Here is a 27,594-nt window from a genome sequence, read left to right as displayed (position 1 = left end):
AATGTAAAATATTTTTTTTGGTTTTTTTACTCAGTTCTGCTGTGGAAGTCATATGTTTAGTAAAAAAATTACTGGCCCAGTAATTGGCTTGAATGGACATGAAGCCAATGTGCATCTTTACTCTCAGAAATTACCCAGATTCTGAGGATCTCTTCAACTTTGTATTCTGCTAATCACTGCCTTAAATGTCCAATGTATGTCAGGATAAATGCAAATGATTGCAGCTGGAGCCCTTACTGAAAGCCATTATATTAAGTTTGCATCCAAACAGTCACATTCCACCTGTCCTTTTTGCGTTAACTGAATTGTGTGGCTTGTTCTTTCATTGTAATACTGCAGCTCTGAGTAGGTGTTCCTGTGTTTACAAATGAAAGCAATGCTATTGCTTTATTTAGTTAGTTTGCTTAGTCATGGCAGGCAGAAATTAATGATCAATCTCTGATGTCTTAATTGCATATTAAGATTGATGTATTAAATCTGCTGTATTAATAAAAAACACTTTGCTCACCAGCCTTTAAACAACCCGTGCATGAGGCAGATGGCCAGGTTTGGAACAAAGCAGACAGTTCCACGTGGTATACCAGAGGGGGTAGGTGTATATGTGCGTGTGTGTGTGTGTGTGTGTGTGTGTGTGTGTGTGCGCATGTTGGATAATTGAACCCAGGGCCTTCACATGTAATGATGGGGCACACTGTTGCAGCAGGTGTGGATGTATGTTTGTTGGGTGTGGATGGAGCAGTGGCTGCCCAGATTACGGGCATGTCTGGCCTATTTCCCCTCTGTTTGAGCCTCATGGTTAAAGCCAGACCCTAGCTGCCAAAGCTCGTCTGTGTCTGCCCAGGAGATCTTTCGTGATGAGTAAGGCTCTATGCTTTGCTTTTCACACCATCACTCTATTGTCTGGCATATAGTGCAGTAGTTTAGCCACAAAGCAAGGCCTCACAATCAGATTGCATCTCATTCCGATTTCCCCCAGACGTCTTATTTAGTCTGAGAAATCTTACGGAATTGTCTGATCCCCATTTGGAGCACTGAACGTAGCTTTGGCTAGCATAATTACCCAGCATTACCTCCTCACTTTTGAGGAGGGCTGCACAATAAATTAAATTGTGATGTGGCCTTGTGCAGTTATTAAACCATAAAAGCTGCAATTTAATGGAGCAGAGCACTCCAGGTTCACAAAACGAGATCAGAGTTCACTTTCAAGTCAAGGTGCACTGTTTGAATGCTGTGAGAACTGGGTTCTTTTTTCAATCAGTTCACTTGGTGAAAGAAGAAAACGTGTGTGAACAACTTTCAGGGTGTTTTCAGACCTGTAGCACCTTCTCCCATCGCGATCTTGCGAGCTCGGGGCGGGGTGGCACGATTCGGGGCACCTTTCTCCCATCGCCAGCCAGGGACGAGGAGGCACAATTCAGGGCACCTTTCTCCCATCGAGATCTTGCGAGCTCTGTGCAGGGGTGGCTGATCAGGTACCCTGTCATGCTGCCCCAGAGAGCGTTACTTTCCTAGGCGGCTGCCTATATTGCCAATGCCAGGATCCGCTACTGCAAATGAACATTATCCGTCACTCAGATGGATATATTTGCGTCATGGTTATTTCATCCATCATTAGTTACTTTTGCATTATTTCTGCAATGAAAAGTGCCTGTTCTCTCAGTCACAGAGCTCGCTCTCTATCTCTCATGCATATTCGTGACTGAAGCCACATCAAAATAAAAGCAGCAGCTCTAATCCTAAAGGGGTGTGTGAAAACTTCAAACTTTCAAGCTATGTCTTTTGTTTCCAAATTAAGTTGTGGACAACACACCCTGTTGCCAGAATAAATAGATATTCTTTAAGGACGTTTTCACACATGGCTAGTTTGAAGCAGTTGTTTCAGAACCTGGTACATTTTCTCCCTTAATTTGGTTCATTTAGGCATATTTGAACATGGCAATCGCACTCCAACCACCTCAGTGCGGTGCAGTAGCGATATGATGTTTATCATTGCAATCACAATATTTGTTGCAATTTGATTTTTGTGCCAAATCATGCAGCCCTACTTATGAAAGAACTTTTGTTTGTGTTGACCTTTTTCTTTATTTTGCCGTCTCTGCACACGTTTTGCCTGATGCCTCCTGTACTGTTAATTGGTACCTCTTTTTGTAATTGAAGCAAGAATTGCAGTGACAATAATAGCTGAAGACATACTTAGTATATTGTCTGAATCAATTTCTTGTAAAGGCTAATTTGTCGTTTTCTTACCCCGTCAGATCACATCCCAGAGGACCTGCGAGACCCTTTCTACACAGACCAGTATGACCAGGAGCACATTAAACCCCCAGTGATCCAGTTACTGCTGTCCTGTGATCTGTACTGTCGCGTGTGTGCTCTCATTCTTAAAGGAGACCAGGTGGCCTCTCTGCAGTCCCACCAGTCAGTCATCCAGGCCTTGTCTCGCAAAGGCATCTATGTAATGGAGGGTGATGGCACGCCTGTCACAGACTCAGATCTGACATGCCAGCCAATCAAAATGGTGCGTGAGTTGCATTCAAGCTTATTTTTTTGGAGATGTTTGGAGTACTACTCATACTAATTTTGCACTATGTGGGCTACACTGTGTACAGAATGTGAGTTCTTTATGCAATACCCAGATGACCTACGTTTGCCAAATGTAAATTGACTTGACCTTCCATTTTGAGTGTGACAAATGAACCAGGGTTAACGTCATCTTCTCGACTCATTATTTGATTGGACTGTCAAAAGACATTTGAACACAAAATTGGATTAGAAATGTAAAATATAAATTTCTGTGTTGACAACTGGACATGACTCTGAATTAAGCATGCAGCAATATGGGGTCATGCAACAACAACATAACTACTGATTAAAACTTTAGTTTTATATACTATGTTTTTTAAATAGTAGGCAGTATACTATATGTACTGCGAAGTATAGCGTAAGTAGTACACTAGTATTCCATCCCAAACATTTCAGTTTTATATGTATTTGTCTAACCATACCCAATTACTTTTCAAAACAAGTCTGCAAATGTGACATGCAAGCTGTGATTTGTAGAGATCTTCCTGTTGATCTCCATTCACTCTAGGAAAAAAAAGCTGCTATTGTTGGCTTTATCATATCAAGCATGGCCAAGCGTATCCAGTGTATATCCAGCCACTACAATCACCTGTACAAACAGTCAGTTAGATCAGTGTTTGTGCTAAAGGGGTACAGAGCGGAGTGGATTTCATTGATTCATGGCAGTATTTTTTTTTTTCGGGCAGTGATGTGCTTTCTCCAGTGAATGGCAATCACTGATGTTGGTGAATCAGCATTGTCCACTCATGCTTTTATCACTACAGATGCAAATGTTTGTGGTTGAGCCCACACCCTGTACAGGGATTAGTACAGTCTGTTCCACACGAACCTGTTAGACCAAACAAAATGGCTTTGTGAGGTGTAAGTGCAACTTAATGAGAGAGAAAACTCATTTGTTTGCTTTGAACCGGTGTAGTGGCATCAGTGACCACGTTTACATGCACTTAAGAAAACAGTTTATTCCAAGGGTGTTTGTAGAGTGCGTGTGCGTGGAACAGACTGGGATAACAAACGTCATTGGATGGAGCCCAATAACGTCAACACAGCGCAAAAAATTCAGCATTTCTGGGAGTATAGTGGGAAAATCGCATACACTTAAACTATACTCATTTATACACGCAAATGTAAAATATCGACTGTCCCTAACGTCTGCATATATGCGCTTGTACACTGGGGGAATCCCGGAGTTTCATGTAAGAGGGAAACAACTACAACTACTGCATGCAATAACGCTGCAGGTGATGATAGTAAGTTAAGGAAACAAACACAGCAACAACTCTGGAATATCTGGAAATAAAGCAAAGCAACAGAGTAAAATAGTGGTGTCTTCCTTGGATGCCATGTGTGTTATTTACACGTGTCACGGGAAAATGATGTTGCTGTGGAGAAAGCTGCTTACTGAAAGAGCAACATGTATATGGAGGTAAAGCGTACGCTGCTTATACAATGCGAGTAAACGGGAACGCTGTTTTCTCGCAATAACACGTTTTCTCGCAATAAGCTGCTTTCTGGTGTTCCATAATTGACATACAGCTGTCAGAATGAAGTAACTGCACCTTAAAATGTGCTACTGCATGTGTGCTACTGCATCAACACCAAAGGGTCAAGGTTTGACTGGCTATCATGGACGAGTTAACCCCTGCTGGCAAAGAGCATCTTTCTCCATTGATGACCATTCCAAGGTTGTAGTGTATTCTGATGAAATAAAAAAAAAAATGTTTGCAAGCAAAAAACATGTAACCCTCAAGTATTTCTCTCAAATAATAGTAATTTTTTTTTTTTTTCTTGTGATAGATTATTTTTGGAGGGCCCCTAAGAGTGTGAAATGGACTTATATTTCTCCCTGTTTGCTGCCTTATATGTCAGCTCAGGAAAGTAAAGGGCTTAGGATTGTGTACATTCTTGTGGTGCCATCACTGCACTGTCATGATGTGATTTCATGCAGTGTACTATGATTGTATCCTGCACATTTTGGCAAATGTAGCAGATCATCTGGGTATTCGATGCATACCGTGAATGTGCACACATTATGCATGCTTCAGAAATAAAACAAGTTGTATGATAGTAGGGCTGCACGATAATGGTTAAAATAATCACAATTATTTTGCTTAATTTTAATCACGATTATTCTGCACTTTGTTGTTGTATTTTTATTTATTTTATTGCAGGGCTGCACGATTTGGACAACAAAAATCTGTTGGCACAGCTTAGATATCGATTCTAAAATAAAAAACAAAATTACATTAAACAGCAGCTCTCATGTTGAACAAGGTGTTAAAACTACAAACTAGTAAATGATTCATTTTGGCAATAATTAAGTGAAGTTTTGCCCTTGCTTTACTTCCAATATAAGGGTTTTCACACTTAAGTTCTCTTAAAATAATTATTTACTTTTTTTATTATTGCAGTAAACAATAGTAATATATTTCTGTAATTTAGCAGGCGGCAATGCTAAATGCTAAACTGAAGGAAGTGTGTGTGTTGTTTCTGTTGACAACAGTTTTGACAGGGTCTGTTGTTCCCTCCAAACATGGTGAAATTATCTCCTCCTCAACCCACAAAACCCTGGTGCCATGGGTTTACTTTAGATTTTTTGGACATTTGTAATGGCATACCTGAAATTACACAGATGTGCAATGAGGTAAATCTAGAGCGCTTTTTAATGTGATCACACGTAGTGATGCGCACAAACCGAATCGAACTCAGAGCACAGCTGTTCTGTGTATAATATATAATGAGAGCATGAGATGGAATTCATGGCTATTGAGAACCTCACAGAACCTCTGTAACACCGCGCTGCAACCGAAGTTGGTCACACTTTATATTAGGTGGTCTTAAAGGTGCAATATGTAACAATTTTCATGTAATATTGTTTTTTTTTTGCCAATGTGTGAACGGCTTGTAACGCAACTTAAAAAATGAGCCCTTCCCGGACTTCCAAGGTTGCCTATTAAAGCCTGTAGACTGATTTTCATGCGAAGGGAGCGGGTCGCTTTTGCCGGGAAAATCCAAAGGATGTGACGTTTATGCACGCTCCCGAGAGCCTTCTACTGGATCCCATCTGGCTAAGCGGGAACGTGATCGTGGTCGAGTGAAAACTAGAGTGAACATCAACAGGGCATTTGATTCCTGGAGGGAACTTTTGGGGATCAAAACCGTCCCTGAATTGGTGTTCTTCTTATTGGACAAGTAAGCTTACATAACTGCAATGCATGTGAAATATAGTGCCATAAGGATTGATCTGTGTAATTTTAGCTAACTTGATCTTGCTTGCTAACGCTGACGAATTGCAAGCTACCTTGCTTCGTAACTTTCAAATCATTTCAACGATCTTCTCTTTATACTAAAAGTCAAGTATACAGGATCAATTTAAGCAAATACGCTGGTTTCTTGATCGTAGTACAACATATGACATACAAAATGTACAATAGTGCAACACAACAGTGCAGTGCAACAGTAAACTGTCTGGAATAGTGCAGTAGTATGTAGCTGTATGTGTGTATCAGTGTGCTATGTTAGCTGATAAGTAGTTTTAGTTTAGTCTCAAAGTTTGTAGTAAAACAATCATAACTGTGTAATTTTAATTATGCTACCTCATCTGTCAGCATGATGCTGGTGAATCACGTTCAGTCTCTTTGTACGTTACGTCATTGTTTTGGCTGATGCTCACTCGCGTCCCTATGGAGTGTGTGCACGCATGCGAGCAACAGGTAGTTGGCTTCAGTTCACTTAACGGCCACAGATGTCATTAATAACAAGGGTTTCTGAATCTTACATACTGCACCTTTAACTACTATGTATTTACTGTGTAACTAAATGTTGTTCTGTAAAATGCCCACATTTGCTGCTACTGAGGTTGAGGTACGGGTTGGTTTAGGAGTAAGGTTAGGATTAGGGGTTAGAGTTATGTTTTGGGGTAAGGGTTGGGTTAGGGATAAAGTTAACAGTGTACCTACAAATGTAATTAAATGCAAGTACTTTAAATATAATTACAATGCAACAACATGTATGTACATAATAAGTACATTGTATCAAATGATCAAGTTCATAGTAGTTAAGGCCACCAAATATGAAGTGGGTCCCCGAAGTTTATTCAGCTGACTTGCTGCGTAATCAGTTAATGGCTGAACAGACAGTTGTTGAATGACTGGTCTCAGAACAGTTTGAAAGGCACCTGATTTTAAATCAATCAAAGTGACGCACATACGAAATATTCGGTAACACCAGCGGCTCCATATGTCAGTGCATGCTCAAAAGTGAAGTGATTGGTCAGTTGCAAACTTCTAAAGAGAGCGTGATTGGTCAGGTGAGGTGGAAATAGACTTCAGAAGTGCTTGTGATTTGGTCTATCATCTGTAGTAACAGTATTATCTGCCTATTATGTAAATGAACAACAATTTGCAACTTTACCTGGCTGATAATTTCTGTTTGCTAGCTCACTAATATCGCAGACGGTTATGCTTAATTAACAGAAATCGTGATCGCGATTAAAATACGATTAATTGTGCAGCCCTATATGATAGTATGCTAATCTGAACATTGAACTGGATCATTTGAGGTTAGTTTGGTCTGTATAGTCTAGTGCTTGGAAAACCATTATGTAACAGCACATAGATTTTTTTTTTTTAATTTTTTTGTGGTTGTTTTTTACTTTTGACTCTTGTCCAAAAGGGTTCTAAAATCGGAATGTTTATGTCAGTGTCTGTATATAGCACCTTGTTTAGCTTCCCAAGCCCATTGTTTTTTTATTTGTTTCTTAGGCAACGAATGTGTTCTGTGGCCCTTCACACACATTCTTCAGTTTTTCCAGTCAGACCTTAAGCAAGCGCACAAATCATCTGAGAAACAAAAAGACTCTGAAAGTTAAATGACATAATGCTTTGAGTAAGGAACCTATCCACTTGGATTGTGCTGACGTGTAGTATGAAACCGTTTGAACAAGCCAGTGGTTGACTGGTGTTGCCGTTGCTATGGTAACTGAATGGGCTTTTGTATAACAGCTCATAGTTTCACACTAAGGGCGTTTTCCAAACGGCAGTTTTGCGCCCTTGAAGGGCACTGTGGCAAGGGGACGCCACTAGAAATTTTGTTCCAAACGAAAAGTAAGATTTATTTTTTTTCCACGAAGAGCCCTTTTTACAAGACTATTAGTGAAGGGTACATACAGATCTTTCATGCTTCCTTTAGAGCACCTACATCAAGAGATCTGTCCTTTGAAGGGAGTAGGGCATAGGGATGATCACTTTCAATTGGAATTCGCCCTAAGACTGAAGGCAGGAGCTGTGGCTTTAAGTGCTTGGGGAATTTTGTGATGGGTTATTCTTAGACAAAACCTGTTTTGTAGCCAGCATTGTGCCTCAAAGTGGAATGATATGTGGAGCTTTTAAAATGTTGTGATAAATACCAAATATTGTCATCTTTTACCTATGGGCTTATTGTTTTAGTTGTTAAAAGTGCCGTAAGCGATTTTGAGGTTCTATCTGCCTGTCAGTCATGCATGCTTCAAAGGACAGCCCATACAAGGCAAGCAGGAATTTGAATCCATTGTAGTTGGAACTTGGAAGCTGATCATTCAAGTTTAATGCCACATTCAGCTTTGTAAGCAGTTATGAGAAGTCAGATTTTATTTTATTTATTTATTTATTTTTTTTAAATCAAATTGTTTGTTTCTAGAAGTGTTGGTTATTCATGAGATTAGAGTTGGGAACTCAGAGGAATACAAAAAAAACAACAACACATTGGAAGCTATCGTCGTCGATTTGTGCAGATTACTGGTAGTTCCAAAAATCAACTATCAGTACGATTAATAATCGGTTAAACCACTATATCGTTCGACCTGTAATTTGGACATTTGTAGCTTTCTTAGTCTGAGGTACTTCCAAACTAAACAAAATGATTGTCTGAGTTTTGGGATTTGTTTTTTTTTGTTTTTTTCATTCCAGATTATATATTACCAGATTTACCAAGATTGTCCTAATGTACAATTGAAGTCAGAAGTTTACATACACCATAGCCAAATACATTTAAACTCTGACAATTCCTGACATTTAATCTTAGAAAACATTCCCTGTCTTTGGTCAGTTAGGATCACTATTTTATTTTAAGAATGTGAAATATCGGAATAATAGTAGAGAGAATTATTTATTTCATCACATTCCCAGTGGGTCAGAAGTTTACATACACTGTTAGTATTTGGTAGCATTGCCTTTAAATTGTTTAACTTGGGTCAAACATTTTGGGTAGCCTTCCACAAGCTTCTCACAATAAGTTGCTGGAATTTTGACCCATTCCTCCAGACAGAACTGGTGTAACTGAGTCAGGTTTGTAGGTCTCCTTGCTTGCATACACTTTTTCAGTTCTGCCCACAAATTTTCTATCGGATTGAGGTCAGGGCTTTGTGATGTCCACTCCAATACCTTGACTTTGTTGTACTTAAGCCATTTTACCACAACTTTGAAGGTACGCTTGGGGTAATTGTCCATTTGGAAGACCCATTTGTGACCGAGCTTTAACTTCCTGGCTGATGTCTTGAGATGTTGCTTCAATATATCTACATAATATTCCTTCCTCATGATGCCATCTATTTTGTGAAGTGCACCAGTCCCTCCTGCAGCAAAGCACCCCCACAACCTCCCCATGATGCAGCCATCCCCATGCTTCACGGCTGGGATTGTGTTCTTCGATTTGCAAGCCTCATCCTTTTTCCTCATAACGTTGGTCATTATGGGCAAACAGTAAAATATTTGTTTCATCAGACCAGAGGACATTTCTCCAAAAAGTAAGATCTTTGTCCCCATGTGCACTTGCAAACTGTAGTCTGGCTTTTTTATAGTGGTTTTGGAGCATTGGCTTCTTCCTTGCTGAGCAGCCTTTCAGGTTATGTCGATATAGGACTCATTTTACTGTGGATATAGATACTTGTCTACCTGTTTCCTCCAGCATCTTCACAAGGTCCTTTGCTGTTGTCCTGGGATTGATTTGCACTTTTTGCAACAAATTATGTTCATCTCTAGGAGACAGAATGTGTCTCGTTCCTGAGCGGTATGATGGCTGTGTGGTCCCATGGTGTTTATACTTGCATACTGTTGTTTGTACAAATGAACGTGGTACCTTCAGGCGTTTGGAAATTGCTCCCAAGGATGAATCAGACTTGTGGAGGTCCACAATTTTTTTTCTGAGGTCTTGGCTGATTTCTTTTGATTTCCTCATGATGTCAAGCAAAGAGGCACTGAGTTTGAAGGTAGGCCTTAAAATACATCCACAGGTACACCTCCAATTGACTCCAATTAGCCTAATTGGCTAATTGCCTAAAGGCTTGACATCATTTTCTGGAATTTTCCAAGCTGCTTAAAGGCACAGTTAACTTGGTGTATGTAAACTTCTGACCCACTGGAATTGTGATATAGTCAATTAAAAGTGAAACAGTCTGTCTGTAAACAATTGTTGGAAAAATTACTCATGTCATGCACAAAGTAGATGTCTTAAACGACTTGCCAAAACTGTAGTTTGCTAAAATGAAATCTGTGGGGTAGTAAAAAAAATGAGTTAAATGACTTCAACCTAAGTGTATGTAAACTTCTGACTTCAACTGTACTTAAAGTTCATTATTTTCTTTGAGGTCATGGTTGATCCTGTTTTTGTTTATTTGAAAGGGTATTCTCTTAACACAATGAAAAACATCAAGTTTTACTGTGCACTTTCAAGATATTGCTGCTTTTATTTTTATGGGTGAAAGCTGCTGAAATAGTTATTTTATAAGATTTCAGCCTCATTTCTCTGCCCTCACCTTTTAAACTGTATTCTAACACTGGAGTGATGTTGTTCTTTCCACTGTTGATGGCACAGAGTTCCCACATCCCCATGATCGATGCTTTGATGATGGCCTACACCGTGGAGATGATCAGCATTGAGAAGGTTGTGACCTGCGTGAAGCGTTTCTCCACATTCAGTGCCTCCAAGGAGCTCCCCTTTGACCTTGAGGATGCTATGGTCTTCTGGATCAATAAGGTGTGTGTTTTGAAAGGTGTGGCCCTTCGTCAAGTCAACACAATATTACTGTGTTTATTTTGGAACTGTCCTTGATGGATCACTAATCCTAACGTCTTAACTTACCTTTGAACTGAATGCACAGTTTATATTAAAGTTAAAATAGTGTGTGTTGTATAAGCCAGTTTGTGTTGGATAATTGGCACAATGTGATAGAGAAATACTCCTAGCTTACCTGCATCTGTCTAATCATGTTTTTTCATTCCATGTAGGGGCACGGTTTGCTTTTCAGTGTTTATCCAGATTGTGTCCATTCAGTCTAGCATGAAGCCTTCCGCCAGTACTTTTAAAAGGCTGTCAAAACGGGCATGTCCATAATTATTTAAATGTATTTAATAACCATATCTTAATGCCTTCTTTGTGACTGCAGGTTAACCAAAAAATGAGGGAGATCACAGAGAAGGAACACAAATCAAAGCAGCATCTACTAGAATCTCCAAGTCACCAAAAGGTACCACACATCCCAGCCCACATATTTCTGATATAGATTGTAAAACTATCTGATTCTCAGGCCCTGTTTACTCCTGGTGTTAACATCAAGTGTATATGCACCTCCTGTGCTCAGGGAATCCTAACACAAGTGGACTGTGCTGAATACAGGTGAAAAATGGGTCCAAAAGTAGCTATGTACTGATAAGGGTATGAGAGCTTGTGAATGTTTGGAGCCGGTATTCTGCTGATGCCGGCTGCTTATACCATTTATAGCTCGTTGGCTCATACACAGAAAAAAACATTCATGAGCGTTGCACGCTGTTTGTGGTAGGGGTCGACCACAGGCCGATAATCAGATCCGATATTCATAATTTTTCTAATGATCAGAATCGTTATTTTGTCTGATCTGATTACCGATAAATTTTTAAATGTGCTCTGTCGGTTCTGATGCCACCGCCTCTCTCTGTAAGGTTACTGCTTGTAGTCAGGCTCAATGTCCTGCCCACAGTGTTATCGGATTGGTTATATGTCACGAGGAAATGGCCAGTCAGCACTGTACTCCGTATTCGTGGGGGAGAGGTGGGAAAGAGGAAAGCAGCGAGAGAAAGATGAATCACTGAGAAGACAAGCTTACCTTCTTCAAAGGTAAGAATGCAGATACTGAAGTTGCAGTAAACATTGCAATACTCTGTCAGCGGTCACCAATTAGGGTATTTGAAAGTACCAAGTACCGTATTTGTTCCATCCGGACCGTGAGACTTCATGACAGCGGTTGCCCCATGTCACTGTTTCTACACTTTAGGTTAGCAGTGTGACAAAACAGCGGAGCTGTGTACACAGCAAGCACTCCGGGGCGTAGATAGCACTTATCTTTCAGCACTATATCTTTGAATGTTTTTCTCTAGCACCGAGCACGCTTCATGAATGCCCTTTCGCGCTGCGCACACGTTGCCTCTCTCCACCGGCCATCAACATAAGGTGCCACATAATAGTGCTGCAGACACGGTTATTTCAACGACAGTAGTCCGTAATGGAGAAATACAGTGAGCAGCAATATAGATGAGCGGCAGAGATAAGGACTGATTTAACAGAGTACTCGGCCGTAAGAGTTGGTGTGTTTACACTACAGTTCAAAAGTTTGGGGTCACTTGCCTGAAAGTTTCTCATGATCTTAAAAACCTTTTGATCTGAAGGCGTATGCTTAAATGTTTGAAATTAGTTTTGTAGACAAAAATATAATTGTGCCACCATATTAATATATTTAATTACAAAACTAAAATAGTATTTACATTTTTTTTTTTTTTTTTTTTTAAATGGGTGACTTGGACCAAATAATAAAGAAAAGCAGCCACTAAGTGCCCAGCATATAAGCATCCCAGGGTGATACCTCAAGAAGTTGGTTGAGAAAATGTCAAGAGTACATTTCTGCAAAATCTAGGCAAAGGGTGGCTACTTTGAAGATGCTAAAATATAACATAGTTTTGATTTATTTTGGATTTTCTTTTTTTTAGTCACAACATAATTCCCATAGTTACATTTCTATTATTCCATAGTTGTGATGACTTTACTATTATTCTACAATATGAAAAAAATAAAGAATGAGTGAGTGACCCTAAACTATTGAACGGTAGTGTACATGTTATGGCTGATGATGGCATTGATAGTGGTAGCTAGCTAACCAGTGTTAGGAGGTTTAGCAAACGTAACGTCATCTTTGCTAGCATTAAATCTTTCACCTCAGTTGTGAATGAAATCCCATCGCCCTTTTTGGACTTGACTAATGGGCTAGCCAGCTAGCTACATGAAGAGTGTCAACTCCAGTAATGTTGATTCTCGTCTGTTATCACATGTTAATACTTAATGTTCTGTTATGTTCTGTTTAGTTCATTATTTGTATATATTAAAAGTTTGTTCAAAAGAAATGCTGCTAGGAGCTCCCTCCACTTTATTTTTGAAAAAAACAACAACATTTGTTTGTGGTTTTCCAGTATTTTTCAAAAGATAATATTGAAATGTTCTGTTTTGCAGTATGTCATTAAACACGTCTTCATAGGCATTTAAAGGACATTTTGTGTTGGAGTTTGTTAGTATAAATGTTTTTTACGGCAAATGTAATTTTACTGCAAATGTATATCAGCCCCAAATATCGGTTGTTGGTCTCCTTGATTACTAATACATTTTTTTCAAATTAACATTGATTTACAGTGTAAAATCAAAGTGTAAAAATCGTAGGGCTACCTACTAGCATAATGCTTTATCATTCCGCCAAAACAAGAATCTTAAACTTGCTGGATAAGTACGGTTTTAAGAAAACAAGCATACAATTGGAACACTTAGGAAAGCCCATACATACACATGCCCAGGAATTCACTTTTTTTGTATGCCTGACATCAACTTACGCTGACACACTGGACACACTATCGTAAAATTGAGTATGTAGCCGTGAAAGAGACCCTCCCCTCGACGAAATACAATCATAAGTGTTAACTGGAAGACACATTTGAAACTTGTATTTTGACCCCTTGTCATAGGTCATAATACCAGGTGTAAACAGGACCTAAGGTGCAAATGCAGGTGTTAACTGAAATGGCGAAACTCATCTCATTAGATTATATTTATTTAACCAGTGTCAAAAGATACACCTAATGGCATTTGTCTAATATCTTCAGTGGCATCACTCCTAACCTTTTAGCAAGGTCAGATCTGTCTGCTCTTTTCTTCCCTGACTTTACATCCTCTCTGCTCCTCTTCCCGTCTCTTTCCCTCTAACCTCATCCCTCGCTACTTGGATAGTCTCCCTCAAAATGGTATTGGAAACTAGTACCTGTAAGTTGGCTGTGAGTGCTTTGTCTCCACCACTGCACGTGTAGTATGTTTCATTCTGAACGCACACCATCACCACTCAGGCCATGCTTTTATCTAATCAATGCTCACTGGGAGATGCTTCTGTCCAGTGGCTTATGCTGCCCTGTAATCGCACTAAATGATCTGCCTTTCACACTCTGAGCCCATGAAGTAATGAGCATATGTGTGTGTTTATGTCCATGTTATCTAACCTCAGCTGTTGTCACATATCTGTGCTGGATTATCTGTGGCAGTCATTTCCACTTCCATTTGTCTATTTCTCGTTCTGTCTGTCTCTCTTGGCTGTGTCAGTCCCTCAGCCTGATCTTATGTTTGCACTGGACCATTGCATGCAGGAGCCTGTGGAGTAGAGATGTGAATTATAAGGAATTTAACCATTCTGATTCTGATTCCTCTTAATGATGCAGGTTCCTTAATAATTCAGTGAATGATTCTTTTAGTAATTTTGATGAAGAATAGAGAATTGTTTAGAAAACAGTTTCAGTTTTGCATTCACTACCCTCGGAAGCATGTTGTCAAACAAAGAGATCATTTTAGAAATTCAACAGAACAGGAAAAAAAACAAATATATATATACACAAAAAAATCTCGCAACTTCACTGTCTTTATCGCTCTCAAAACCATACTTTGAAGCATGTAATGTGCAAAAGTGGCATATTACTACAATAAGGTGCATAAACAGACTTTTAGATTGCAGGACACAAATCACTATGAAGTTGATAGCTGATTCTTGAGGACAGCTGGCAGAAAATAAGAAGCATGCTGATCATCATGACAACTGCAAGGCGAATCTAATGTGTATAATTACACTTTTTATTATGGTATACCATCCGTTTCTGTGGAACAATGCAAAATCGTTAACTGAAATGAATGTCAGAAGTTAATTTGGTTCTGAATAAATACCATTGCTTGATCCGAAACTCTACTGTGGAGTATTTACGAGTGGTACTGAGATATTCTGTGTCTATTCTGTTCCCTCTTTACTAGGCATGTGACAGTATCATATTTTCACATCATGATAATTGCTGAAGCTTTTACCACGGTATACGGTATTATCACGGTATTGAATTACGTGACAAAAAACGGGTTGAAAGATAAACAAACTTTGTTGTTCTCTTAACAAGTTTAATTGGGGAGTCACGTCACTATGCGAGGGTTGGTTGCTTAGATGCGAGCTCCGCTTAAACTTTGCTACAATTATCCTTTTAAGCAATATTAACTGGTGAGAACTGTAATAGTTTTGTTTGTTAAACTGTGCTGGGAGGGCAGGATGTCAAAAAATGTGAAATTGTCAGGCTGTGGGGACATTAAAAACACTTATGTTCACAAATGTCGGACACCTCTCAGGATCAAAATTGCAGAGGGCCAGTCGATAGTGACAGCAGTGAGCTTCATGATGTAGGTCGGGCTATCTCGAACATTTGTGCAGCACTAATGAAAACCTCAACTGACATGGGAGGGCCTCGTAGAAATACGTTGAGTGATCACATCTATGGAGGCAAAACTTTCCACCCTGATTACAAGAATTACAAGATGTTGAAAAACTGGTCGAGATTCTGGAGTTGGCCGAAAGAGAGCTACAGGCTAACCCGCCTGCTGTCAAGGCCGATGTGGAACGGTGTTGGTAAAACTAGAGGATATGGAAAATTGCAGCAGACGTAATAATGTTCGTTTCATTGGAATCCCAGAGGGAAAAGAAGGTCAAGATATGGTGAGGATTTTGGAGGGTCTCATTCCGAATTTGATAGACAAAGCGGGTCGCCAGCTCAAAATTGAGCACACCCACAGACTAGTGCCATTTTCGATCAGCTTCTCTTGGCGGGTGACAGACCCTGATCTAACCTGGCAAGATTCTTGCTGTCAGAGACTTTGTTCTACGAGTGTCGAGGAATAAAGGCAAGTTGTGCTGGGAGGAGCACAACATCATGGTTTTTCCGGACTTTGCTAGAGCTACACAAGCGAAGCAGGATGGATTCAAAGAGTGTAAAAAAAATGACTGCACCAACAGAAGGTAGGCTTCGCACTGCTTTATCCTGCTAAGCTGAGAATTGACTCCAAGGATGAACGCAAGACTTTTACATAGGGATGCACCGATACCACTTTTTCTCTTCTGATTCTGATATCGGAAATCTCAGTATCGACCAATACCGATCCCGATCCGATACCAGTGTTGTTTTTTGCATAATCAGTTCAGAATATCTTTACATTGTTGTGTGGAACTAATTGGGTGAACTCTTTAATATGTAAAGAAACACAAACCTCTAACTACACATTATTTCAATATAAATGTATTGCTTATTAAGAAAAACTTTAACTAGTATACTGGATAATGTAGCAGCAAAATTAACAGTAATTCCAGTATATCAGTAGACAATAAATTTTTTTTTTTTTTTTTTTTTTTTTTTTTTCAAATATTTTTCAACTTGTTTCTGGACTTTTAAAGGATGCAGATCTCTTTTTTTTTTTTTGTTCAATTTAGTTGTAAGATATCAGCTCACTTGTCATTCACACAGTTATTTTTTGGAACCCATTCAACTTAAATATTATTATAATTTGTAAACAAATAATAATAATAATAATATATTATAATAGTAATATATCTCAGTCATGCATCTTTAACTTTTAAACCCTCACGCTTTTATTTGACATTCTGAACTCTCCAGGAAGTCCTGTATGTGTCTGTTTGTAGGCAAGTTCACAGTAGTTTAATTTGCTTCTTATTCAAATTCTGGTAAAATGCACCTCCGGTGCCATTCTAAATGCATATTATAAGTGAACCGAACTATTGAGCATCTACATCTGAGATGTTGTTCGTGAGTAGCGCTCAAATATTACACACCACTGTGAAGGCTAAAAATAGCCGCGAGTGTATGTCTAAACAGAGCAGCCCCATTCAATAACGCGCTGGAGCTGCGTGTGCATTTTATATATTTACTTATTAAACGCAGCCTTGTGTGATTCACAGAGCTATCGCACGTCTTCAAGTGGCTTTGAATAAAATGCACAAGTCAAATGAACCACTTTGTGTTTTAATGGTTCTTTTATGTCATTTTTTGAGCTTGACAGTAATGAACATGACTAACACACAGTATCGGATTTGGATCGGGCTCGTCAGACCGATACCCGAGCTGTCTAAAAGCTTCAGTATCGGAGCCAATACACTAATACTGATCCAGGTATCAGATCGGTGCATCCCTACTTTTACAAGCCCATGACAAGCTGTGGCCTTCATTAAATCAATGGTGTAATTGGGTAATTTTGCCTACACTCGATCAACAATACAGACTACATATCGTGCATTTTACTGATGCAGCCTGACAGGGTTTGTTGTTTTGTTGTCTGCCCACTGGCTCCTACCTGACTTTTCTTTTTTCTTTGTTGACTTGCTGTTGAGCTCATTTGTTCACTTTGTTGTTTTGCTGTTATTATTTACTGAGGCCTATTTGATTTTTTATTTTATTGAATATATTTATGTACAGTTTAATGCCACGGTTTATGTTAAGGAAAAAAAAAAATATATATATACACACTGTGTGTGTGTGTGTGTGTGTGTGTGTGTGTGTGTGTGTGTGTGTGTGTGTTTGTTTGTTTGGGCTGCCCCGACCAAAGATTTTCCTAGTCGACTAGTAGTCATTAGTTTAAGCCATTAGTCGACTACTTGTCGCACAGTTATGATATTAATTTAATTACTTAAATATATATTTTTTGGGGGGGCATCAGAAAATGGTTCGATTTACAAGGCTGGAAATAATGTTATAAGTAACACTGCCAACACTGTTCTACATTACAGAGAAATGCTAAACCGTAATAATGAGCCTTTAAAATATAAATTTTACAAGCACACACGAAGCGAGCCACAGCAACTCCGGCAAAAGTGGTAATGATTCTGAATGTGTCGGGAAAAACCAGCAAGGAGACTGTCTGAACATTTTGATAATTTATAGAGCGAATGCATATTAAGTTAAACATGCAGTAAGCGAGGTACTAATTTAGCTTCCCCGCTCCCCACGAACACTTGGATAAGCCTAATAGCGCACATTTATCTAGGTTATCTAATGTTAGAGCGAGTGGCCATGCTAAGTGGCTAACGTTAGGCTCGACCAAGACTCTTCTCATCGACTAACCTTTGGTCGACTTTTAGGGGGCAGCCCTAGTGTGTGTGTGTAAAAATCACTGGACTTGCGCAATCTAGTAGCAATAGTGTTGCGGAAAATCTCGTGAGCGTGCATGGACCGTCGGATTTCCAAGTGATGGACACCAGTTGGGACTGTTATGCACGAGGTTGAAGCACATTTTTTTTCTGTTCTGTAGATTTTAAAGGATTTTATGGTTATATCAATGTTGGATAGTGGTGTATATATTTTAGCCTTGGGTACACCATTTTTCTTTGCATGTCAACATGTCACACTTTAATATGGGTAAAAAAGTTTCTCTCCACGTGGAATGTTAATGGGCTGGGGCATCCTATAAAAGGAAGCAAGGTGGTATCTTTTCTTAAGTGTAACAAATTTGATATAGTGTTCCTTCAAGAAATGGTCCTTTCTCCACAGGAAGCTGAAAAACTTGGCAGGGTATGGGGTGGGCATGTGTTTTGTAGTGTTGATTCGAGTAAGAGCAGGCAAGTCATCACATTGATAATTAAGCAATTAGAATTTAAATGTCTCAAACAGATCAAAAATCATTTAGGAAGAGTCATTATTGTTTTGGCTGAAATACAGGGGCAACATTTTATTTTGGCTAATATTTATGCACAAAACGCTGATGATCAGAACTTTTTTTATAGATCTTGAGAGAAAGCTACAATACAAGCAGCTGGGATCCTTCATGATATGGTTTTGGGTGGAGACTTCAGTCTTTTAATGGATTCGGTCCTTGATCATAGTGATGCAAAGGTGTGTAGACCCTTTAAAGCAACATTGATTCTACAGAGGATGTGTAAAAATCTTGGTCTTAAAGACATTTGGAGACTTCTGAATCCATCCGAGAGGGACTACACCTTTTTTTTCATCAGTTCATAAGATGTACTCCATATTTTTTTTTTTTATTATATCTAAGTCAATTATTCCATCTGCCACTGACTGCTCTGTTGGGAACATTTTAGTTTCAGATCATGCTTTGGTGTGTTAGAGCTGTTGCTGCATATAGAGAAAAGAAAAGCATATAGATGGTGCTTTAATACATCCCTTCTACAGGACCCAACATTTTAACAAATGTTGAAGACAGATTTCAATGTTTATGTAGAGTTGTGATGGGAGGTGCTTAAGGCAGTTCTTGGGGGCGGATCATACAATATGCCTCATTCATTAAAAAGATCAAAGCACAGGAATTCATGGAATTGGAAAAGAATATTAAAAGTGCTGAATGTCATCCAATGGTCTTAGAGAGTTGACTCACCTAAAGTATAGGTACAATACTATTTTGTCACAGAAGGTAGTTTTGGTTATTCAGGGCAAGACAGACATACTTTGAATCCGGGGACAAAGCAGGGAAACAACTTACCTTACCAGATACATAAGAGTTTTTTTTTTCCACCATTCCTTCAGTGGAGTCTTCTGGAGGCAATATATTTTCTTCTGCCACAGATATTAATAAAGCCTTTAAAGAATTCTATTTTGATCTTTATAGCTCCACGTCTGTGTCTACTGATAAGGATATTAGAAACTTTGTAGACCCATTAGAACTTCCTAAATTGACAAGTGATCAAAAAGACTTTCTTGACTCAGCTGTTACTTTGGAGGAGCGTGTTGAGGTAATTAAAGCCTTGCCAACAGGTAAGGCATCAGGGCCAGATGGTTTTGCCGCATAATTTTTTAGATCTTATGTAACAGAACTGGCTCCACTTATGTTAGAAGTTTACACACAGTCATTAAAGAAAGGTGAACTACCGCCAACCATGAAGCAAGCCCTGAGCAGTCTCATTCTTAAAGATAAAGACCCAAATGAATGTAAGAGTTATCATCCAATTTCCCTGATCCAGTTAGATGTAAAACTATTGTCTAAAATTCTGGCTAATCGATTAAGCAGAGTAATTACATCTATTATACATATAGATCAAGTGGGGTTTATTCATGGTCATAGTAGTTCTGATAATATTAGACATTTTATAAATATTATGTGGTCAGTAGTCCTCGATCGCTGCCATCTCACTTGATGCTGAGAAGGTGTTTGATAGGGTGGAATGGGACTATCTTTCTAAGATTTTGGAAATTTACGGGTTTGGGAACACTTATTTGGTGGATTAAGTTACTTTATGAACAACTGTTAGTGGCAGTGCAAACTAATGGATTAATTTCAGATTTTTTTTCTCTTGGTAGGGGAACCCGGCAAAGCTGTCCTCTCTTCCTTTTATTGTTCTGTCTTGCCCTGGAAACATAAGCAGCCACAATAAGAAAAGAGGATGATTTTCCTGGTATTGTAGCAGGAGGTGTGGTGCATAAACTTCTACTCTACGCAGATGATACATTATTTTTTGTCTCCGACCCTAGTAGATCTATGCCTAGCCTCCATAACATTTTCAGGATACAGGGTGAATTTGTCTAAATCGGAATCTCTTGCTCTGACAGCATATTGCCCTGCCACGGCTTTCCAACCTGGCACCTTTCAATAGCCCAAGCAAGGCATTGGGTATTTAGGCATTTTATTTCCAGCAAATTTGAGAGATTTAGTTAGTTAATTTTGACCCATTAATGAAAAGGTTCTCGTGTGATGTGTATAGGTGGGCTTCACTACATTTGCCTATGGCAGGGAAGGTCAATGTTATAAAAATAAATTGTATCCCCAAATTCAATTATCTACTACAGCCATGGCCAAAAGTATTGGCAGTGACATACATTTTGTGTTTTGCAAAGTTTGCTGCTTCAGTTGTTGTGGTGTTGATTCATATTGTTTCTAGATTATTGTGCAGAGTGATCAGATGCATTTTAAATAATTGCAAAAAGTTTCATTGGCCAAAAAAATGAACTTTATCACAAAAACCCAAATTTCAATGTTTTTTGGCCCTGGCACAATATGACCAGCTAACATAATTTCACTAATCATATCAGCAGCACCTGGGAAAGTGTGAATGAGTACTAGTCATGTGAAATCACTCTATCATTCTGACTGGATTATAAGAGCAGACTGATTGCTATAAAAGGAGGGAAGAAGTGCTTCCAATCATTGTGTTCTTGTTAGCAATGGTTACCTCCAAAGAAAGACATGCAGCCATCATCGCTTTGCATCGAAATGGCCTTACATGCAAGGAAATTGCTGCAAAGAATATTGCACCTGAAAGAACCATTTACCGGATCATCAAAACTTCAAGGAGAGAGGTTCAACTGCAGTGAAGAAGGCTTCAGAACACCCCAGAGTGTCCAGCAAGCGCCAGAACCGTCTCCTCCTGAGGAGTCAGCTACGGAATCGTGTCACCACCAGTGCAGAGATTGCTCGATATTGGCAGCAGGTGGGTGTGAGTGCATCTGCATGCACAGTGAGGCGAAGACTTTTGGACAACGGCCTGGTGTCAAGAAGGGCAGCAAAGAAGCCACTTCTCTCCAAGAAAAACATCAAGGATAGACTGAAATTCTGCAGGAAGTACAAGGATTGGATAGCAGAAGACTGTTATCAGTTATTTTCTCTGATGAAGCCCCCTTCCGACTGTTTGGGACATCTGGAAAATCAGTTGTCCGGAGAAGAAAAGGTGAACTCTGCCACGAGTCCTGTGTCATGCCAGCAATGAAGCATCCTGAGACCATCCATGTGTGGGGTTGCTTTTCATCCAATGGAGTGGGCTCTCTCACAGTTCTGCCCAAAAACACTGCCATGAATAAAGAATGCTATCAAAATGTCCTGCAAGAGCAACTTCTCCCAACGATCCAGGAGCAATTTGGTGATGATCCGTGCATTTTCCAGCATGATGGAGCACCATGTCACAAGGCAAGAGTGATAATGAAGTGGCTCGGAGATCATTACATTGAAATTTTGGATCCGTGGCCAGGCAAATCCCTGGATCTTAATCCCATAGAGAACCTGTGGTCAATCCTCAAAAGTCGAGTGGACAAGCAGAAGCCCAGAAATTGTGATCAACTCCGAGCACTAATAAGGCAAGAATGGATCGCCATCAGTCAGGATTTGGCCCAGAAGCTGATATCCAGCATGCCAGAGCAAATTGCAGAGGTTATGAAGAACAAGGGTCAACACTGTAAATATTGATTCTTTGCATATTTTGAATGTTTTTGCCAATAAAAGCCTTTAAAACTTTTGAAATGCTTATCATTGTTTTCCAGTATACCATAGAAACATGTGAAAAAATTATCTACAAATACTGAAGCAGCAAACTTTGCAAAACACAAAATTTATGTCACTTTCAATACTTTTGGCCATGGCTGTACAGTCTCTCCCTCTACAAGTTCATCTTTCTTATTTTAAACAATTTGATAGAATATCTAAGTCTTTTATTGGAGTAAATGACCTCGGTTGGATTTCGGTAAGTTACATAGACAGTTGACAAAGAGGATTAGGCCTCCCCAAAATTTAGTTTTATTGCTATGCTTTTTGGTAACTATTCTTTGGCCACTTGAAAGCAAGCAACACATTATCTGCAAATGGAAACTTAAGTTCACTTTCTTTGTTGTCTTAATTGTCACTTAGCTAGTTGTCTCTTAGAGTGTTGTGTCTCTGTTTTCAAAAACAATTTGGAAAAACGAGCAGATCTGTCACAACTTACCTTTATCTTGCTGAATTGCATGGGATGATTGTCCCGCAGATGAGCATGAACATTTTGGATTTGTTTACATCATAGTGTGCATGTGTCATTCATGCCACATATATGCAGTGTTGTGAACCTTGATTCATTGATGTAAAAAAATGACTGGGCGATCAGAAAAATCTACAATTTAACTAAAAGGTTATCTACAATTATTTACTGTATTTTGAAGTGCCCACGATATCATTATCATGCATGTTAATTACCGTGATATACTGTATTCCTGAATACCGTCACATGACTACTCTTTACCTTTAGATCAGATGTCTAGCTCTCGCTCTGTCCTGTATGCAACTAGTCTTAAGTGTCTGTCTGTATAAAAAAAAAAATAGGTGACATATAGTATTACCGAATACCGTCACATGACTACTCTTTACCTTTAGATCAGATGTCTAGCTCTCACCCTGTCCTGTATGCAACTAGTCTTAAGTGTCTGTCTGTGTAAAAAAAAAAAAAATAGATGACTTTTGCAGGTCTGAATTTCGTAGGTCTGTTCTGAGGTCACCAGTTGGTTAATGTGGAGTTACCTTTATCCCCCTCATTAAAAAGTAACTGCACAATGGAATGGACAACCTTGAATCCTAACTGTGTAGAGACGTGTAGATGATGTTTGTGTATAGCCCTATTGCTTTGGAACAATGCAGTGAGTGAATGACAATTTAAATTTTTGGGTGCACCATCCCTTGAATTTGTATTTAGTCTATTTGCATAACCCTCTAGTTTTATTAGACCAGAAAATACTGTTATAGGCTGTGTTTCCCAAAAGCTTCGCATGCTTAAGTTGATCATAGAGACCACTGGTGGCAATAGTTTCTACGATTTACTTAGGCTTACAATGATTTTGGGAAACGCAGCCATATTCAGCATCAGGGCTAAAATAATTCCCTCCCAGAAACATGTCACTGGCATAGAAAATACCTGTCCCCATGTGTCATAAGCTAAGTCACTTTTGTATTGTGGCATGTTGTAGTACAGTAGGTGGTTGTGACAGTTTGTCTCCCTCTGTCACCCGCAGGTACGGTATCGGCGGGATCATGCCTCAGGTAGACAGCTACCGTACTTCCCCCTGCTGGAGGACCTGATCAGGGATGTGTGTGACGGTGCTGCACTGCTGACAGTGGTCCATTACTATTGCCCAGACCTGATGAAGCTTGATGGTAGAGGGACACCGTTTGCTACTGTTTTGTTGAATAACATTGCAGCAACGTATAATTTTGTCACGGTGTGATATGTAAAAGAAGGGCTGTGCACAACTACAAATTTTAAAAATCATGTGACTAGTTGACTATTCAATCCTAAGGAAGCCCTGTATAAACAGTCTGGTTTAGGGTCTTATTTGCCAGATAACAATCATATACCTATCTTAGCCGTATACAGACACAGTGTAGACAAGTGCAGCCTTTAATAGGGTAACTGACAGATATTAAACAACTAAACAGCCTAAATAATCATGTAAGGTTTTAATGTACAGCCAGTCCGTCATTATCGCAAAGTAAACTCTGACATAGTGATCAGGACCCTGAAACAAAGAAGAGGGATCTTGTACCACCCTGAAAGGCTTTATTTTTCTATTAACTATTTAATAAACTATTAGAATTAGTGTATTTTAAATGAACAGTTATGCTTATTACACTGCTACTAAATATTGATTTAGTAGAACTTGAGCAAAGCTGTGTAAGAAAGCTATTATAGAAAGTCAGTTATACAGCATTGCTATGGACAACAGTCTTTATTCATAACTACTTGACCACTGAATGCTGCAATTGACCAATCAGAATCAAGTATTCCAGTGAGCCATGTACAGTAATAAAACTTTATAGTGTACAAATCTATTATATTACGCACAAATGATTTTGAAGTCTGACAGCAATTGTCTCGTATTTAATTGTTAAAGGTGATGAACAAATTTGCTACAAAAGCAGTGTTTTGGTTGCTTTTGCAGTGGTGATTTAAAGTGTATTCATTTTTTTTTTTAAATGTTTACTATGTTTAATGATAATCAAAAGAGAAGAGAGGAGTTCGTTGCAAGCCCTTTTGACATTAAATCATGTTCAGGATATTTTACTAGTACAATTTGTTTGTTTTTTTGTCAAACTTTTTTTATTGCAACAGAACATACTTAGAGAGTACATAAAAGATGATACATGCAGCAAACAAAAAGGGGCACATACCAGGAGATATATAAAGAGGGGTATAACGGGGGAATACATACATAAGCATAGACCTTGCAATACAGTGTCACACATACATACAAAAGGAATTCATAGCAGAAGAAATGCATAATGTGTAATATATTTACAGGGTTGGGAGGGTTACTTTTGAAATGTATTCCACTATAGATTACAGAATACATGCTGTAAAATGTAATTTGTAACGTATTCCGTTAGATTACTCAAGGTCAGTAACGTATTCTAAATACTTTGGATTACTTCTTCAGCACTGGTAGATTTTTTTCACTTGTTTTGACTATAAAAACTCTGCCAGTACAGTTAGACAAAATACACATGTTAAAAATACATTCTCTGAAAAAACTAAATATCTTATGCAGTGTTGTTTCTAAAACAAGATAAATCAAATTGATCTTGTTTTAAGGATTTTTACAGGAAAACAATAAAAAAATTATTATCAAGAATATGATTTTTGCACTAATATCAAAGGTTTTACTAGAAAAAAAGAAATCATGATCCAACGTGAATTTTCTTGATAAAAAAAAAAATATATGATCATGCTTTGTAACGTGCATGTAAAATGGCTAGAAATAGCATTTAAGCTTAGCGTAAAGCTGACAATTTACACAAGGTTTATTTCTATTTCTTCTGCTCCAAACTTAAAAAAAGAAAGTGTTTCACCTTTGTTCAAAGGCATTTTGGATCTGAAAGGACTAAATATATTAAATGAAACAAATGACAATAAAATGCAAAGTAATCTCTTCAGTAATCAAAATACTTTTTGAATGTAACTGTATTCTAATTACCAATGATTTAAATTGTAACTGTAGTGGAATACAGTTACTTATATTATAAATACGTATTCCCGTTACATGTATTCTGTTACTCCCCAACCCTGCATATATACAATACGGAAAGTGAAAATGCACAAATGACAACAGTACGTGGGTTGATTTCTGCTTTTGAATTTGAAGTGTGTGGTAACTGGATCAATGCCTTGGGGTATATATGATTTATGAATGGTCTTCCTTTGAGATGATAGATATAAATTGTGTGATAAATTGATGAACATGTTATTAGAAACTAAATAAATGAATAAAAAAAGGCAAATTATTATTTTTTTTAATTATGCCATCGAATAGACAGATGTCCACGTACATCCCATTGGACAAAACAACAGTTGAATCTACCCAATCAATCCAGTCCAAAGGCACACAGACCCCCGAACCCCCAATGCGGCAATCCACCCCCAAACGATGAGGGACCACCCCCCACCCTGTGTATGAATAGAGATGCAACTTCTCACAGAGGGTTTTAGCATGCTGCTGCAGTTGTTACTGTTTGTATGTTAAAGCTCAGGATCTCTAAATCAATCCCCTTCAAGGCCATGTCGCTTTTGTTATCACTAATGTATAGAATAGTGTCACATTCTCCTTGAATATCTGATTGAAGTTGAAGTGTGATGCTGCAATGTTAATTTGTAGAGCTGTGTAGTTTTTGCTTTCTCATGCTGTAGTTTTGTTCTCCTGGTGCTTCACGTCGGATTGCCTCGAGCTAAATTAACTGCTCTGTGAAATCGTCTTTTCAGATATTTCAGCCCTCAAGCAAATATTGACTGTTTCAGCCCTTTGTTTACAGTTTATGAATGTCAGAAACTAAATGCCTTAGGATAGCTTGTTTGCTTACCTCGTCTTTTTATGTTATCTGTAGATATCTGCTTGAAAGAGGTGACCTCAATAGCAGACAGCCTTTATAATGTCCAGCTGCTAAAAGAGTTTGCCAATGAGTACCTTCACAAAAGCTTCTATTTGACTCTGGAGGACATGTTATATGCACCTCCTGTCCTCAAGGTAAGCTATTCAGTCATTCATTATGAGTCTTATCATTATCACGTTCTTTTATTTCCATATGGGTCAGTTGTTGATTTTTCCCACTGTTGGATTCTTCCTGCAGCACAATGTCGTGGTGTTTATTGCAGAGCTTTTCTGGTGGTTTGAGATTGTCAAACCTGAATTTGTCCAGCCAAGGGACTTTCAGGAATTTAAAGATGGTGAGGAATGATTTTGCTCTCTGTCATATTGTTTAAAGTGTCTGAAAATGGTTGATGTGTTTTTCTGCTACAACACATTAAATCTGGGATAATGACTTCAGTTTACAAGGGTCTATAAAATAACATAAAAAAACTATAATGAAATAAGTATCAAACTAACAATAAACAATCATTTTTGTAGTGCACATATTAATCTTGGCTAAAGTTATAAATAAATATACAACAGTTAGTTCCAGTCCTTGAATCTGATTGGACGAGAGACATTTCATGAATACTGATGGTCTCACACCATCAGCACTCCGACGCTTCACTGTTTGTATCACTCCACTTGTGTTCGTACTGTTCTAAACTAAAGTGTAAGAGCAGTGCATATGTGATAAGAGCTATATGTGTCTCTTTAATTTTGTGACATTACATATTTTAGCCAGCATGTGGTGGCAAAAGATCATTTTTGTGTGTAATAGAAGCCAGTTAGGTGACGTGAGTCAGCGTCAGTCAGTGTTTTAATTCATCAGCACTACATGATCGCTCGTATTACCACTACAATACTAAAGCTAGGAAATAGCTTTAAACAGCTTTAAACTAACAACTTCAGCATTAAGGCTTATCACAGCTGAGAGACTGCTGCTTGGACAGATATTTTTCCACTAAGAAAATAGGATGAATTTGACCAAAATAACATTATATTTAGAAAGTGGACTAACACA

The 27,594-nt window shown here is 38.6% G+C and overlaps 1 protein-coding gene across 3 annotated transcripts in view; it reads left to right on the top strand.

The window, feature by feature from the left end:
- The window catches only part of LOC127433693 (calmodulin-regulated spectrin-associated protein 1-B-like), a 54,154-nt gene that overhangs the window by 2,893 nt on the left and 23,667 nt on the right, over positions 1–27,594 (top strand). Inside the window, exons 3-10 of one of the 3 annotated variants that reach the window (XM_051685800.1) lie at positions 512–589; positions 2,256–2,518; positions 10,429–10,590; positions 11,000–11,080; positions 13,855–13,887; positions 23,685–23,826; positions 26,548–26,687; positions 26,791–26,887. In XM_051685800.1, the coding sequence (XP_051541760.1) occupies positions 512–589; positions 2,256–2,518; positions 10,429–10,590; positions 11,000–11,080; positions 13,855–13,887; positions 23,685–23,826; positions 26,548–26,687; positions 26,791–26,887 (996 nt within the window). Of the gene's footprint in view, positions 1–511; positions 590–2,255; positions 2,519–10,428; positions 10,591–10,999; positions 11,081–13,854; positions 13,888–18,737; positions 18,819–23,684; positions 23,827–26,547; positions 26,688–26,790; positions 26,888–27,594 lie in introns of those variants that run through there. The other 2 variants (XM_051685810.1, XM_051685818.1) reach the window with 2 other exon arrangements.

This window comes from Myxocyprinus asiaticus, chromosome 4 (assembly GCF_019703515.2).
Source record: "Myxocyprinus asiaticus isolate MX2 ecotype Aquarium Trade chromosome 4, UBuf_Myxa_2, whole genome shotgun sequence".
NCBI classification, from domain to species: domain Eukaryota; kingdom Metazoa; phylum Chordata; class Actinopteri; order Cypriniformes; family Catostomidae; genus Myxocyprinus; species Myxocyprinus asiaticus.
Note: the sequence above shows the minus strand (reverse complement) of the source record. Positions and strands in the feature narration are given on the sequence as shown.